The 17,755-nt window shown below is 44.2% G+C and overlaps 1 protein-coding gene across 1 annotated transcript in view; it reads right to left on the bottom strand.

Annotated features, from left to right (window-relative positions):
* The window catches only part of LOC138293098 (complement factor H-like), a 595,692-nt gene that overhangs the window by 347,989 nt on the left and 229,948 nt on the right, over positions 1 to 17,755 (bottom strand). The window contains exon 11 of the mRNA XM_069232110.1: positions 12,918 to 13,100. Coding sequence (XP_069088211.1) covers positions 12,918 to 13,100 — 183 coding nt within the window. The remainder of the gene's footprint in view (positions 1 to 12,917; positions 13,101 to 17,755) is intronic.

The following is a 17,755-nucleotide window of genomic DNA, read 5'->3' on the forward strand; positions in this document are numbered from 1 at the left end:
CGCTGCAAGCAGCGCCACCATGGGGATTCCGACCCCCTTCCCGCCAGCCTGTTTCTGGTGGTTTTTACCGCCAGGAACAGGATGGCGAGAACGGGTGTCGTGGGGCCCCTGGGGGCCCCTGCACTGAACAGGGCCCCAGCATGATTTTCACTGTCTGCATTGCAGACAGTGAAAAGCGCGACGGGTGCAACTGCACCCGTCGCAGACCTGCAACACCGCCGGCTCCATTCGGAGCCGGCTTCTGTGTTGCAGGCCCTTTCCCGCTGGGCCGGCGGGTGCTCCCTTGGCGGGCGCCCGCCGGCCCAGCGGGAAAGTCAGAATGGCCTCCGCGGTCTTTTAACTACGGAGCGGCCAAGTGGAGGCTCCCGCCAGGAGGGTGGCGCCCGCCGCCCGCTAGGGTCGGAATGACCCCCATAGTATAGTTTACTCAGTTTCCTTATAGTATTCTGTTCTGGGACATGTAGTCATATAGCCTAATCTAGCCCCCATCCCTTGTCTGGTTTTGCATGTATTCATTAGTGCCAAACAGTGACAGTGTGCCATGCCTGTATGCATGGATTTGGTACGGTGCCTCCAGCACAACAAACAAGAGCTGCCAATGTGTATGTAAGGACAAGAAATGTTTGTGCCCTGACGGTCCACACACAGATTCACTTCTGCCACCACCTTTTGATGGGGCTTGGGTGATGACTAGCTGTGACATTAATCAGCACAGAGGCACTGATGTTCCCTGTTGCAGTCAGAATTTTAGAGGCCACCCTGTGGACAAATGTTGTGATGAAACCTGCCTGTTTCCTATTACTGTTCCAAAATGTTTGTTAGCACACCAAGGTTGCCAAGTCGTCTGCCTTATTAAAGGTCTGCAGTGCCATAGCTGGACTATTCCCATAAGTGTCGTCAGTTGTACTTTGGCTTTAGGTCAAATCTGCTTTGAAGGATACTCTGTTAATGCAGGGAATGGATCCACAGACTCATGACTAGACCTGCACGTAACTGTGACAACATGGAGGCCAATACTGACACAGGGTACACATGGCCACACACTTGAACTGGACACCTTAGTGCACTGAACCACTGGAAATATGTGAACACATGCAGCATGGTCTGCTGGTCCTCCAAAGCCACAGGAGAAACATAGGTCATTTACATGACTCACCATTACTTTTTTGGATTGGAGTTGGGACTCTGTGTCACAACCACTGTACCTACCTAGCATGTTCAAATGCCTGACTCATGGGTAGTATACACACAAGTGACCATGAAGTGGTAGCTCACATTCCAGTACATGCAATGGATTACCTTTGTAACATTGCCATTATCAACCATCCTCTATCTATCCTGTGTATAGTTTGTCATGGGAGATGTTTTGTCCCCAAAGTCAGGGAAGTTCACACAGCATAGGACACTACGGGTATGACAAACACATATCCTGACTGATGTACCTCAATGAATGACATCTGATGATTATTCACAATTACAACACATGCATACAAGCACATTATGCAAAACACGTCGTGTGACGTTCACACAGAGGCACACCAACAATTGAAATAGCCAATTTACATACATAAACACACAGGCCAAGAGTGATTTTTTTAAAGTTGCGTAGCCTTGCTATCCTCCATTGATGCACCACCTGCTCAAACTAGGGAATACCAATTTTAATTCCAAATGTTAGGGTTGCTGTTGCGTCAGTTAAGAGTGCTAATCCGGCACAACAACATGAGTCTTATGGTCCGCAGTAGTGTGGTCTGCCACATGTGCCTAAACACTGGAACACACACCTCAGGCCCTAACAGCCTATCTTTGTATAGTTATAGCTTTCATGTACGTTAAAAATTGGAAAAATGACACAAACACAGTTAAAGACAGCTATTTTGACCCAAACGCGTCAAAAAAGACATATATGCATCAAAATATGCTGCATATGCATTAAAAAATGACGCTCGCAGCCATTAAACATCGATTGATCCCTAGCTTTAATTCCAACACTGCACCCCATGAAATTGGGTATCCATTAAAAATATATTGATCTATGAATGCGGGGTAATTTTTAAGCATATGCGTCAATAAATATTGATGCAAAGCCCGTAAGCGTCATCAAATTTCACGCATCATAATAAAAATGCACCACATTTGAGACAGGAAGTGATTTAATAGGATATCCTGTTTACAGAAATGGTACAGTGGGTGTACTTTCACTTTTACTTTGCAGTCTGTGATACTTCTAGACTTTGTGGCTGTGTTGAGAGTTGTGTCTGTCCAAATTGTGCTTTTGTCTCCTGTGTGCCATTCCAATTGTCATCTGTTGTTTTTGTAATTGTCTCAGTAATTCAGTGTAAGTGTGTTTTGGTCATTTTTTGTGTCTAATTTTGCCTGTACTGTTGGGAGTGTGTAGTGGGTATTGTTAGTTGGGGTATTGTTGGGCTGTTTGTAGGTTCTTTAAGTTTCATTTTCCTACCTCCTTTCCCTGTATTTCCCTTTCCTATCCCTATTATTTGTTGTGATGTTGGGCAGGCCACGTCTGGGGAGAATGGGTGAGGAGGAGCTGGGGGCTTTCATTTGGCTGCTGTGCCACTTCCTCCCCCTGATGTTAGAGGCTGGTGGCAGGGTGATACAGGGGTTCACACCGAGGTGAGGAGGTTCAGGTGGTCTAAGGTGCTGTTCCACCTAAAGAGAGTATTCAACAGCCAGAGCAACAACCACCATCAAACATTGATGGGCTGACCTTGTGGCCAGAGAGCAAGACCGGCTGGACCACCTGGGTGTGGTGATTGGTGGCCCTGTTGGTGAGTACAAATCAGACTAATGTGTACAGTAAAATGCTCTGTTGTGACAGTAGCAGATTTGGTGACATGCTGCATGCAATGTTTGTGGACATGTAGAATGCAAGTTGAACATACAGTGGCCCTGATTTATACAATATTTGCTACGCATTACCGTCATTTGTTGACGCAAAAGCTGCACAAACTTACAAAACACAACTTGATCTTGTAAATTAGTGCCGCTTTGACGTCAATAGAGGATGGTAATGCGGCACAAACAAATGTTGTATTCATGTTCTGTGAGTGTACTAGGAATGAGATGTATTTCACATGCTAAAGCAAGGAATGAATGTAGTCCCCAATTATTTGGAATACATGTCTGACCTGTATTCATGGCTATACGTACAAAGATCTTCCTAACCTCTGGTAATATCTTAGGCTGATATTTTGAATTGGTTTGTGCAGCATTTAAATTAATAATGGATGCCAAAGTAATGCACACTGGATAATATATAAATGTTTGGTGCTACTTTCCATAGCTGTAGCGTAAAAACAGGTAGCAAATGCTTCACATTTAAGAAATTAAAAAATCTGGCCCTGTGTTCATTGTTCCTGTGTGCTATAATTTGCCTTGGGCACAATTGCTGGTACAGAGCTGATGCATTTGTCATCTGTGTCACTTTATAGCCAAGCAATTTTCATAAGTTAATGGGTCATCATGGGATCCCTGAACTTTGTGAATGCATGGTCACAAATTATTTATTTGCATGATGTTGTGCAAGTGACCCCTGACTGCTTCCATCATACATTTAAAGTGACGAAATTGTTTGGTAGTTTACGTTTGGTACACCCCTGCTGATCTAGTGCAGCATATGTACAATTGTTAACTTCTCAGTATGAAGGCTATCACAGACATGGGTGTATGCTAAGATCAGCAGACCAGCATTCCTGTGAGTGCTGCCATTCCCAAGGTGCATACAAATTGAGACCTACCTCATCAATATTTCCACAGTGGGACATTTGCTAAACCATGTTTCAGTTAGGGGATAGTGTCAGTTCATTGTATAACCACAGATCACCTAACTTGGCAAATGTAAGATGATGAATGTGGCTAACTATGATCTACAATACCTGATATAGGTCCACAGGGCCCTGAGTAACACATTTCAGGTGCAATGACTACAACTGTGCCCATGCATTCTGTCACGGATGGTCAAATTAGACACTGTCAGCATATATTCCTTTGCTGTTTTGATTGAGTTAAATGGCCAATCCATGCTTAGCGTAACATTGTCATCAAGTAACACACAGGGTCCCTGCCATCATGGTGTCATAGAGGGCATATACGGCTCTGGGTACACTGGCAATGTGGCATATGTAACCTACAGACAACACAGGCCCACATATAATGGACCATCGAAAGCACAATAAATCCTGAACTAAACTCAACCCACATGAGCATCACACAGTAACTCATTGTCCCTTGATGCACAAGCCACAATACCTGAGTGACTGGTATTGCATTGCACCAGGAAAGTGGCTTTGCATGTCTCTCATAAAACAAATTAAGAAATGGAGTACCCTCTAGAAAGAATTCTGCACAAAATTGAGTAATCATGTTTGTCACCACATGATTTTTATGGCCAGTGCATGTGTACATATGTGTCCCTATCCATCACTGGAGTGACAGGGTCACTACATGTTTGCAGTGGTATGGCTGTTGGGGTGTCTACATGTCTGAGGTGCTGCTCTATCATCTAAAATGTCACACACAGTGATTTTTTGTTCCAAGTTTTGTACAGTGAGCAGACATTGAGCACATTTCACCCTTCCATGTGTTTTCAGGTGGACCAGCCCCCTACACAATTGGAGAAATGGCTCGATTTGCGGACCCAGACATATCCAGTAAGTGTTGATATGTTAGTTCTGTGTTGTGTTTGCAGCTGTTGTGTGATTGACTCCTGTGTGTTGGACACATTGCAAGGTATGATGTGCTGGCACATGATCTGATATGTGACTTGCCTGGAGTTTGACATTTTGTTCCATGTTTGAGTTGGACAATCAGTGGCGGAGAGTCATATTTTGGGATTCCAGTGCTGCACTATAGGCATGGGCAGGTGAACAGGGTGATATTTGTTGCTACATTTACGCCAATGATAAATTGGGAGGTGGCCATGTTCATTATTTAATCAGCAAGTCATACCCAGATTCACACAGACCAGTGATGCCGAAGTACTACCCACAGACTTGAGCCTCCCTGTTAACTAATGAACATATAGGACTGTATTTGACTTCCTAGCAGCATCTGGCTCCACGTGTTGTGCTACGTTTATGTGGCACCTGAGTAGAATGTCATAGGTGTGCATGCAGCTCAAGCCCAGATGGCTGCTTGCATCTATGTGCTTGTTTTGGGAAAGGTATTAGTGAGATCAAATGATGTTGACAATTATCTGCAATTAAGAACATAAATGTGGATGTGATTGTCTGAAGTTTGAGTCAATCCTAGTTGGCAGCCCTCCTTACCTGTGGTGGACTGACTAAACCCACGGACAGCTGTCCAAAGCTTCCTGGCTGTCCTAGATGTTTGAAAGTATGAGTTGCATGTCCATCACCCCCGGAGGCACAGGGTTAGGGTTATAAAATATGTATAGCTAGGTGTGAGGATCTCAGTGTAGAAGACAGACATGTAATTGCAACATTCATTTGTTCCAACCTAGGATACCTCCTCATGATTAGCAACTGCATACCGTCCAGGCAATTCCATTTACAAATCACAGATCTTGTGGGCCTTGATTGTCATCCAGAAGATATTCTTTAGTTGGCCTGTCACATGTGGAGTACTTGCAACATGTGTTATGTGACTAATGGCAGAACAATGATGCACAGATCATTGAAGTAGGTACACACCTTTTTGAGCATTCCTGTGCTGTTAGATAGGAGATGTGTAGGCTGCGTTGGCATGTCATTCCTCAGGGACATTCTATGATCTGTACTGTGATTTGGACTGTTTAAGCTAATTTTGAGGAAGTGTTAGAATATCATCTGTAGATGTATCGCACAATAATGTCACTAATGTTTGGCTTTCTCTATTTTTACAGCTGCCAACATGGATGCCCATCAGATCAGGGAATTCCAGAGGCAGGCGATGCGTTACCGCCACATACTAGATGTGGAGTCTGGGTTCCGCAACATGGCATGCCGTTATTGCCATGAGAGAGCCACAGGGGTCTGGAGGGCATGTGCTCAAGGGGGGCCATACCTTGCCCACAACAGCCACCACCACCAGCACAACCACTCCGACCACAGTCACACAAAGGATGACAGCCACTGTTGCAGGTCCCTCTACCTCATCAGCTCCAGGCCCACAGACAGCAGCTCATGCACCTCCCCCTTCAAGCACGGCACCAGCACTACCATCCACTAGTGGCACACAGACAACCCCAGCTGCAGTGTTAGACAATGCAGAATTCCAACAAATGAGACGTGACATGCAACAGATGTTGCGCAGGATGGACAGGCTGCAACAGGAGGTGTCCCGCAATAGCAGGAGACTGCGTGGAATAAAGAAGATCCTGCGGAGCGCAAATTTGTGACTTTGTGACCCTCAGCCATGATTCCCTCCCCTCCCTCCTCTTTCCTGGTTCTTATATTTAGTGGGTTTAGGGGGCTTAGTGTTAGGTTAGAATAGGCTGTTAGATTAGTTAGTATAAGTGGTTTGGGGGTGGAGGGGGTTATATTATTACATGTGTTTTTTTTGTGGGTGGGTGGGCGATGATGTTGGGGTTTATGTGTATAAAAAAATAAAAAATACAATTGTTTTAAAAAAAAATATACAAAAATACAAAAAAATATATCTGTGTTTAGAATAAGTTAGTATGTGTTTAGGTTAGTATATGTTGTCCTACATGTGTCCCGTCATATAAGGGGGGTGGGGAGCTGATGTTTAGAGTGTTTAGTTAAATTTGATAGGTAAGTTTAGATTAGGGTAGTTAGGGTCAGTTGTGGGTAATGTGTAGTTAGGATAGGATAGGTTAGTTAAGGTGTTTCCCCTAGTTTTAGTATCCTTTTTTACTGTTAAATATTTAGGTACTCCTCTACAGTATGTGTCATATGCTTGGGAATCAGGGCCTTGGCATGGGTGAACAGTGTCAATTTAGTATTTGCATTTGTGTTCCATCCTGCATCCAAATCCCATTATTGACATGGTTATTCACAATTCCTAATTTGCAGTCACATTGGCAGCTACACCAAAGCTACTTCTCAATGTATCTGCCATCCATTGCACCCACCACTCAAGGTTACTATGGTTCCCAATGTGTTGTTAAGTTTGGATGTGTGATTTAAATCTGTCATCGTTTGAGACCTGATTTGGAATCTTGGCCACTGTGGTACGTCTGCCTGCAGCCTGATGTTCATGTGAACCCTGATAAGGTGAGTGATGGTATAATCTTATGTAGTATTGTATACATAACTCACACCTATCATTTCTTACATTGTACTCCCAGGTTACATATTTGTCCATACACTCATACACATCCATTTCTGCTGTATGGTGTGTGTGTGTGATGGAAGTTTATAGTCAGATGTCACATACATAAAGATTGTCTTGAAGGGAATTTTAAACACATTGATTTTCAGCTTAAACATACCTTGAAGTTGACTTTTTCAGTCCAACACAGCATTATGCTGTTAGTTTTCTATTTACTTAAAAAAATAACCCTCAGGAAGTGCAGATGATGATACAATCCAGACCCCAGTGCATAGTTATCAGCCCACAATCTTTCAACGCAGTTGTATTGACATTCTATGGTCATTGACATGTGACATACATCACTAATCTCCTACACAGGTGATGTGTCACATTACACAGAGACAAAGTGGTTGTGTAAGTGCTATTTATTTTAAAGTGATGTAGTGCAATATTTACATAGTCCAGGATTGTGAGTCCATTAGTGTGACGCCTTCTATTGTGATGCTACACAAGTGCAATGGGACATGTCATTGGACATGCTGGGGTGAAGTGTCATACTGTGCAGAGGAACATGAATCGCCAATGAGGTAGTGAGAGACAATCACAGAGCATAGTGTCAAGGTAAACAGTGGGCTGGAGAACAGTGCATGTGAGCAGCTGTGTTGCAAGACTGGCATGTTAACAAGCACAGGACCTAGGATATAAGTTCCCATGTGGCATGGACTTGTGCTACTGGGTACACTTACGGGTGAAGGTGATCTGCTCAACGTCTTCATCTTCTGATGTGTGTGTCGTCTCCTCTGCCCTTGGTGGTGGTGGGTTTGAAGGGGCAACACACACTTCAGTGTTTGAAGACATGGAGTCAGAAATCCCGGTGGCTGCCAACTGTGGGGCTATTAAGGGCAGTACTGCAGCAAGGAGGAGCTGCTGATTCTTAAGGATAGCAGCTACATCACTGTGGTAGGCAGCCAGGTCAGCCCTGAGGGGGTAATGATTGCATTCGTGCACGCAGTGAAAGGTTTGGGGTGCGAGGTGTTGTAGCAACTCCCTTACTGCAGTGGTGAATTCCTTTATACTTTGTTGTAGTCCTTGCAGGATGGATGCTAGCGCTTGCATGGCTGCTGCCTGTTCTGCAGATGACATCATGCACGAACGCATCCCCTCAAGGCTGGCTGCTATATTTTGCATCCCCACCCGCACCTCCTTGGCCAGCTCCCACTGTACTCCAACTACAGTCCTCTTAAAGGTGGTGCCAGTGTCCTCAGAGTCCTCAGCTGGGTTGGAGCTGGGAGGTCATACAATTGGGGTGGTGGGTGGGTCCTCTGTGATGGCTGCTACTTCTGTGCTCCTCCTTGCGACTGAAGGTGGGGTCTGGAGGGTTCCAAGGACATCTTGGGGGATCTGCTGGCTAATGTTTGTCAGCTCGTCATCCATGTCATCAGGGAAGTCCAGGACAGGCATATCCCCAGGAGAGCCATCATCCTCTGCAATGAGATATTGTACAATTAGTGTGTCTGTGTTGTGGCATTTGTAATGTGACGTTCCTGAATTCCTATTAGTTGAACATTGTGATCTTGGTTCCTGTTCATTGTTACTGTCATTAACATTAGCATTCTCCCAAGCCTATGCCCCACCTGCATGCCACATGTAGTGTGGGCAGTTTGGGGAAATGTCTGTGTCACATCCTCTAGGTGTACGTTCTGCCCAAATTTTATGTTGCCACCTTATTGTAGTACTCAACCCGCCGTCTACTTCCATTATCATTGTGTGGCCTTGCACTGGCTGTGGGTGTTCTGATGGGACTTGCACCACACTTAACATCATGGAACTGACCCAGTCTCTGATATTTCACATCCACCGATATGTTGCTGAGACCTAGCATATACTATGTATATCATTGGCATGGCACGATACGGGTGTCAGCATTGGTAGTGTGTACTGCTGATGTTGGGGAATGTGTGCTACATTGGATCGCACTGATGGTCCTAGCAGTGTTCCATTTCCTCTTGACTGTGCGGGTGTGTTTCACTAGCTATAAACATGTGTCCTCCCCCTCAATGCTGTTGTCTTAGCACTATGACACTTGAGATGTTGCATGGTGGCATTGCAGCTATTGTAACACAGGCACAGGGTAGACCCTGACATGTGCAGCATGGGTATGACATTACTGCTGTGTACCTCATAATGTTAATTACAATACCTGATGTTTGTAGCGCCTATAGACATGGGCATTTGACAGGATTTGCACATTTTTATTGATTACAGGGGCTTGATAACGTTGTCATTCTGAACCCTCTATTTTAGGTGTGTTTGATCCATGGGCATGTAACTGCCATTAGCTACTTGACCTGCACACACAGAAGAGGTGGTAGTGGCAACTGTTGTCAATGGTACATGGAACTTGCGGATATGGCCTGAGACTGGAAATTGAGACCTAGTTCATGTTGTGACAATACCAGCTGTTGTGTGACAGGCCAGTTTTACGTTGTACCCTACCCTCCTGGACTGGCTTTGCCTTTGGAACATCCTTGGCATGGCAGAGTACCCCCATGCAAAGGTTGTTGGTGTAGTGTTGTGCTGTGCCCCAGGTTTCCCCTGCACAGCCCAAGCACCCGTGCCGTGCCCCTTTGCCCTTTCCACTACCTGATTATCATGGCTGACATGCATTGTGTAGTAGGTATTCCCCCCACTCCAGTGGCAGTTAACAATTAAGCATTTTTGTTCCCCATGCCACTTACCCTGCATCTGTGTTGTATCCTGGTAGTCTTTGCTGTCCTGTCCTTGAATCCCTGTGACGATCTCCTCAGGGATGAAGGCTGCCACTATCTCCTCCATGTGGTCTAGGGCCTCTTGCGGTGCTGGACTCCCACCTCCAGTCTGCAGTGCTGCATTCCTGTTCCTGCCCATCTTTTCCTTGGTCCTGCGCTTGCAGTCATGCCAGAGTTTCTTGCACTCGGTGACTGTTCTCCGTACTTCTGCCACACTGTTGATCTTATCAACAATTTGTTGCCAAATTGCCTCTCTCCTCCCAATTGGCAATTTAGAGGTGACAAAAAGTTGATGCTGGTGTTCCGTCACCTCTTTCACCAGTATTTCATGCTCCTCTGCACTTTCTTTTCTTCTTCTCCCTCTCCTGAGTCTTGTTTGCGTCCTCCTGGCTGGTTACTGGTCGTTGTAGTCTTCCTGGGGTCTCTCATGGCTTCTGAAATCCATTTTGGGGCTCCTTTGCACATTTTACTATGTTTGCTCCACTTTTTGACGCTATTGCGTCAAAAAAGGCGCGTATTCGGTTTGCGATGTCGTAAACCGGATTAAAGTCATTTTTGCCGCGTTAACTTCATTTTTCTTTATGACTTGGCGCAATGGTTTGAGTAAAAAAAAAAATTACTCTAACCCGTGGTGTGCACCGCCGAGCGTCAAAGTATAAATTTGACGCCCGGGTGGCGCTAAGTAATGGCATTAGCCAACGTTAAACTTTTTGACGCAAAACTGCATTGGTGCAGTTTTGCGTCAAAAACTATAAATGTGGCCCTATGTGCCTCATTACAAGAAGTCAAGCAATTAGAGGAGGGGTACTGGAGGCAGAGTGAATGATTCGATTTGTTTTAATCCTCCCTCTGCTCCACCCCAGCTACAGCGTATCACAAGTTTCCAAAAATGCAATTGGGAAAATATATGGGTCTTGGAACTACCAGATCCACTTCAGTTTGTGTTCCCTAATTACGAACCCTTTACATGCACATCTCCCACCGACTTCAAGCAGGTAAAAATATTAAAAGTAAAGCAATGGATTTTACAGAGGTCCTTCCTATTAAATCTTGGACTCGGGCAGAGCGGTATCTCCTACAAAGATAACGACTGCCTGTAGGTTTCAAAATAGTCCCTTACTTATTGAACTGGTCCCATTCTTCCATGTTCTTATTAGTGGCTTGAGATTACCGGCAATGGATGCTCTTACACATTTTATAATATAACACGTGTAAGCAACTAAGAATAATAATGCTAATCAAAATAATAATACATTTGTAGTCTCTCCCCCTGTACTTTTTGATATAGGTGTATGGTGTCAGAATGTGTCAGAAGAATGGACGGACAAATATTAATGCACATCTGATGAATACCCTCCATGTCTCAGCTCTGTGATAGTTCACAAACATTTGTAAATGCATTTTCAGCATTATTTCACGGAATAAAGCCACACCATAAGGATTCATTTAAGAATGGCATTGAAGAGTTTTCAGAATCCATCAATTAACCACGTTTTCAAATGTGGTGCAGAGTAAGGAGAGACATGATAGAGAGAGAGTTCAATACAACTGAGGGAAAAGAAAGAAAGAAAAGGGAATTTCTACAACTGTCCAACCATATGCCTGTATCTCTTTCTGATGAATAAAAATGGAAAGCAAGAATAAGTGAATATTTTGATTCATGCCTGCATTCACCAATTGGTAACTTTGACAGTTTGCTGAATCTGTGCTGAATTAGTACAGTTTTGCTAATCAGATATAATTTATGACAATGCTTAGGGGAAATATTTCGAAACTGAGGGCACAAAAACAAAGGCATTCATGAATAAGTTAAGTAGTAATTCTGTAGAATAATCTTCAATGCCTTCGCAAATGAGCCCCAAAACTTTTAAAATGGAATAAAATGAGAATATTCGAGCAACATTCACATACAATAAGTACAAAGGGAAAGGACTGTGCCCTCATTGAACTTTTACTAAAAGTAATGCTATTACTAAAAAGAAAATGGGCCAATTCACATAATCTGTTATGAATATGTGTAGCTTAGGTTCTTTAGTATTATTTCCCCCTACACATAAATGCCTGTATGAATCATTCTCTCTCTGGAGTGCTATGTCAGGTGCTTACAAATGCCTTCATGAATCAGTGCCTGCCTTTTACTAGAAGATACTTTTGCTCAGAAGCTCAGTCAGTACTTACACACACAATGGGCCTTAATACAACTTCGGTAGTCCTTTCACAGGACCGCCGAAGCCGCAGCAGGCAAAAGATCGCCAGTACTGGAGGTCTTTTGCCCGCCATATTAGGAGTCTTTAGCTGGGCCAGCGGGCGAAAACACAGTTTTTGCCCACTGGCTCAGCGGAACACTCACCACAACATTGACGCCGCCTCGTAATTGAGCCGCTGGCAATGTTGTGGTGCATCGGGTGCGACAGCACCCGCCATGCGTTTCACTGCCCGTAATTCGGGCAGAGAAATGCGCAATGGGGCTGTGCATGGGGGCCCCTGCACAGCCCATGCCAAGTGCATGGTCAGTGCAGGAGCTCCCAGGGCCCCCGACAGCCTCATTCCGCCAGCCTTTCCATGGCGGTGTTTACCGTCATGGAAAGGCTGGCGGATGGGAACTTGTAATCCCCAGGGCAGCGCTGCCCTGGCGGATTACAACTGCCGGGACCGCCAGGCTGCATGCTGGCTGCAGCCTGGCAGTGTCGGCGGTTGGACCATGGCGGCTCCACCACGGTCATAATGGGCAGTTGGACCGTGCTGTCTGCAGTGGTCCGACCGCCATCGCAAGGCTGGCAGTCTCAAGACCGCCAGCCTCATAATGAGGCCCATGTGTTTCAAATAAAAGCTTGGCCAAAAGATTTGCATTTAAATACGTTTTACTTTTCCTACGAGGGTACCAGCAATCTAAATTAGAACAAATATACTTACCACTACATGTGGGGGTAGCTGTCCACCTCCCACCGATGCAAGCACTTTCATTTGATCCAGTTATACGATAGCCGGCATCACACTGGTAGGTCACAGTATCATCACTGTAGAAATATCTTTTGTTGGCAGGCATTATGCGTTTTCCATTGTTTATTGTAGGTGGTTTACTACAGCTTCCTCTTCCTGTGTAAGAAAATAATCACAGTTTTTCATTAACATATAGAATATTAGGTGTTTCTTGGAAGTGGAAACTTGAATATGTCACTGCTTTCATGAACAATTTAACCGGTAACGACGATGGAGTACTCTCTTTGCTGATTTCATGGTCCGTCTGCCCAGTTTAGAGGTGGGAGAACCTTAAGTATGTCAACGGCAGAGTCTACTTCAACTCCGCTGCTGACATCCTCCAAAGATGGCCCAACGTAGCAGGGGCAGACAAAGGTTTTGTCATCCCACTGCCCATCCCAATTAAAGAGGGAGATTGGATGGCTTTTTTCTGCTGGTGATGAGAGAAAGTAAGAAAATAATAAATTGACTCCACACCATGGATTAAACACCATGGTGTGTGGGTGATTAGTTTTTTTCATTTTTCAGAAGCATACTTTTACTTAGGGAGTTTGTTTTTCAAAAATGAAAATCTGTATAAAAGTTTGAGGGGCAGCCATCATGTTTGATGGAGCCTTCTGTCAAACTTGTACAACATTGACAGGAACAGCCAAGATTGAGATTCCTGCCAATATTAGGAGATGCCAAAGGGACTGGCTGACATCTCTATTACTGGGAAAGAGAAGCCCCTCAGTGCAACTGAGTCATTTACTTAGTCACACTGAGGGACATTACTCCATCCTCCAAACTTAAAAACAGGTTGTAACTCTTTTGGTTGAGGCATTATTACCTTGGAACATACTCAAGTGGGTAATATATTCTACACATATTAAAGCAGTCAGTAATGATTCAAACTTGTACTTGCATACGGGGTAAAGTGCCATCTAATTAAAGTTATCAGGGTACTGCTGGCAATATAGAGCAGCGTAATATACACTTTGATCTGCAGGTGACAAATTAGAATTCAGCACAAAATATCTCAGCCAATCATCTTTCCAAAGTCCGCAAAATGAGTTGTATTTCACTGGTAACACTAACGCCACATATCTTACAGTGCTCACAAAAGGACAAACCCCAGTATGAAGAGCTATGAGAAAACTGTTGTCATTATTTATTGTACGTCACAGCCACATTTCATGAACAGAAGTGCCAGTCAAAGGCAGTAATTAATATCTTTTTAAAAACAGCACAGCGTATTTATTCCTTGGAATACGTGATCACACTGTCGTCCATTTGCAGCACCCTTTTAAATCCATGGTCTCTGGCTCCTTCTTACGTCAGATCCCACGGTTAGAGATACGTAGATTAAATATACAGACGTCCATTCACAAGCAGAATTTTGGAGAAAATAGATCCCAATTTATTAATCGAAATTTGCGAACAGTATTTTTACAGGCCAGTGTGGAATTTTGCAAATTGACCTTTGCACTAACAGGCTGGTTTACAAAATTCCCAATCATATTGTTGCAATCCAATTTATCTCATCAATATTCACGAGATAGGTCGCATACTGCGATTCACTACCATACGATGTAATCAAAGGGATGGTGGCCTGCTATAGCCAGTATACAACCATGTCTGTGATTGCATTTTAATAAAGTGCATCTGATTAAACGTAGTCCTTTTCCTTAAAGGAAACGGGTCTGCATTTAAGTAAAAATATATATGTATATATATATATTTTTTTTTCAAACTTCAAGAGTTGACAGTGGCACTGCCTATTCCTAACAAACCTTTTTTTTTTAATTCACAAAGGGTAAGGGGTCCAAAGGGAACCCCTTCCCCTCTGCATATTGGTTACCACCCCAACTTGGGATTCATTGACTTCTAAATGTTTTGCCAAATTCAGTCCAAAAACATTGAAACATTGCATTACGTTCAGTTACGAATCACTTCCAAATAGCCATTTGTACAGCATTTCTAAACTCCGTTTGTGATTGGGTAACCTCTTACCAAATCGCAAAATGGGGTTATACATACCAAAAAGCCATTTAGCAGTCTCAAAGCCTGTGATCTAAGCCAATTACAAGTTTTGCAACTGCTAAATGGCTTTGTATGTTGGGGCTGTAAAAACGTATTACAGTAATAATACTCATGTACTCCAAAATGCTATCCACAAATCTATAAGCAGAGACGTCTGCCCCTACATCTCCTACTTTATGTGTGTATATATCTCTGCCACAATGTCGGAGATCTCTGCACAAGTAGGTACACATTTCAGTAATAAATGTGAAAGGGCTGAAAAATGGGGAATGCTTACTAGTAAGTGCGAGGTGGTTACAGAGATTTGAGGAGAGGTTAAGGGAGAGAAGTGCTAATAAAAACACCCACCCACAAAAGAGTAAAAATAAAATTGCTATTCACAAACTACACTTCTAGATTACTATAGCCCTAAACGTGTCACAACAGGGGTAAAGTTACTCCAGCTCAGCCTTGGAGTAAGTCAAAAACCTTATATAACGACTCACGGATTTTGCAACACAATGCCATAGAAGTAATGGAGGCAGGTAAATAAATGAACAGCCCACCGGAATTAATTTAAAATAATTACATTATTTTGACAGTAGAAAATATATATATTTTTTACTGAAAACCAAAGGTTAAAGTGATGTTATAGTCAGGTGAAAACATCAGTTAAAATGCACCATTTTAAACTTTTAAAAAACCTCTGAAACTCACCAGCTATAGCTAACCCAAGTAAATATAAATTGCACCCTCGCCATTCACAATGATTTCATCTATAATGTGCTTTTAGTTGTCATCAGTAATGTCATCATTGATGTCATAGTACAGGTTATCAGTGTTGCAATGTGAGATCATAAGCAGTTCATGGCAAGGGTGCAAGTTATAGTTACTTGAGTTAGCTAAAACTGGTGAATTTCATTTTGTTTTTTTAGGTTAAGATGTTACATTTTACTTGACATTTTCATATGACTAAAACATCACTTTAACCTTTGATTTTTTCAGTGGATTAAGGTAAAGTAAGATGCTATTACCATACCTAACCATTCGAAGCCCTCTACCACGGCCAGGTCCTGAGATTAATCACCCGCCATCAGCAACACCCGCCCCACCCCAACATCACAGGCGTCCTTTGGCTGTCTGAGATGAGGAGTTTGCCACATTGCTTGGCTTGCAACCTGGCCCTGTGCCAACCACACCCTCTGGGTATCTCTTGGTCAGCACTGTCTCCTTCAAGAGCTTCACAGGATCGCAGCACACCCCCACAAACATTTTTTTTAAATTGCCCCCCGTCCTGTATGACGCCTCTCCACATGGTCCAGGGTTCAGTGTACCCCTACCTTGCCCCTTTATATCTTATATCTTTTTATTTTCATGACATGGGAACCCAGTCCTAGAGTCTTGTAATGGCAGCTGCAACATTTCTACTCAGGTTTGAGATCAAGAGGAAGCGTTTAATTTTGCAGGAACAAGAAGGTCAACAGAAAGAAGGGAGTTCTAGGCCAATCAGAATGCTTTTTTTAATTTGTGTGCTGTGGGACTTCTGTGAGCCTAACCGTCTAGGTAGCTACACATTTTAAACCTTAACTTCGCTCAAACTACTGAACAGTTTACACCAAATGACTGAAAGCAAGCTTTTTGGCTAAAGATCTAGCATTCTGACAAATTTGGCTAAAGTGCAGTTTAAAAATCCCTATGGAAAATGCATGAAGAAATTGTGTTTTGGGAACCCCTTTTACTTGGCCCCCTCGCTTGACGGATTCCTCAGAAAAGTTCTAGGAAGAGCTGCAGTAAATGAACATTTTTTAAAAAATGTGTGAAGATTCAATAAATGGTGCCAAAGTTACCAGCAAGATAAAAAAAACTGTTCCTATGGCCACGCCCGCTGCCCCGGGGACAGCCACCTCTGCCGGGCAAATATACAATGGAATGTGGGGGGGGACAACTGGCCCCTCTGCAGCCCCGGAGCCCGCCACCTTCCTAAGGCTAAAAATATTATGCTTGTGGGGGGCCTCCTGGGCCACTGCGGCCCCAGGGACAGCCACCTCCCCGGGACTCATGTCTTTATCTAATGCAGGGGAGCCACGTGCCCCCACCAACAGCCCCGGGACCGCCCCCTCTCCGGGCATATTTCTCTTTCTGATGCAGAGGGGCCACCCTCCCCCCACTGCAGACCCAGGGATTGCCACCTCCCCAGGGATTTAAAAACTGAAATGCAGGGGGGCACCTGACCCCCTCCTGGCAGCCCCAGGGACCACCACCTCCCCAGGGCTTCGAATAAACCAAACACGGGGAACACCACCCCACAGGGGCTGACACAAAAGAATGAAGGGGGTCCATTGCGGATCCCCAGGCCTCGGGGATCACCACCTCCTTGGGACTTTTGATGTTGGAGGGGGACCACCCAGCGCCCCCTTGAGGAGCCACAAATTGGCCCTCAGGACCGGCACCCCAAAGGGCTATCTCCTGCAATGTCCCGGGAGTGCCCTTTCCCGTGAAACTTCTGTTTGCTGTTGCATGCCATGTCACAGCAAACACTCTGCTCGCAGCAAGGGAGAGCTGTCAACCAGCTTTCCCTCACTGCGAGTGGAGGTTTCCTGTGTCTCTCTGCCAGTGGAAATGCAGGCAGGGAGAAAGAGGAATCATTGCTCTTACAGAGAGGGAGCTGCTTTAGCGCCCCTGCCATACACAGTTTTTTCATCCAAAATTTTATTGCAAATATTACATTGATATTCTCAATGATGTTATCAAAGATGACATGAGTGCCATAA

This window comes from Pleurodeles waltl, chromosome 4_2 (genome assembly GCF_031143425.1).
Source record: "Pleurodeles waltl isolate 20211129_DDA chromosome 4_2, aPleWal1.hap1.20221129, whole genome shotgun sequence".
NCBI classification, from domain to species: Eukaryota; Metazoa; Chordata; class Amphibia; order Caudata; family Salamandridae; genus Pleurodeles; species Pleurodeles waltl.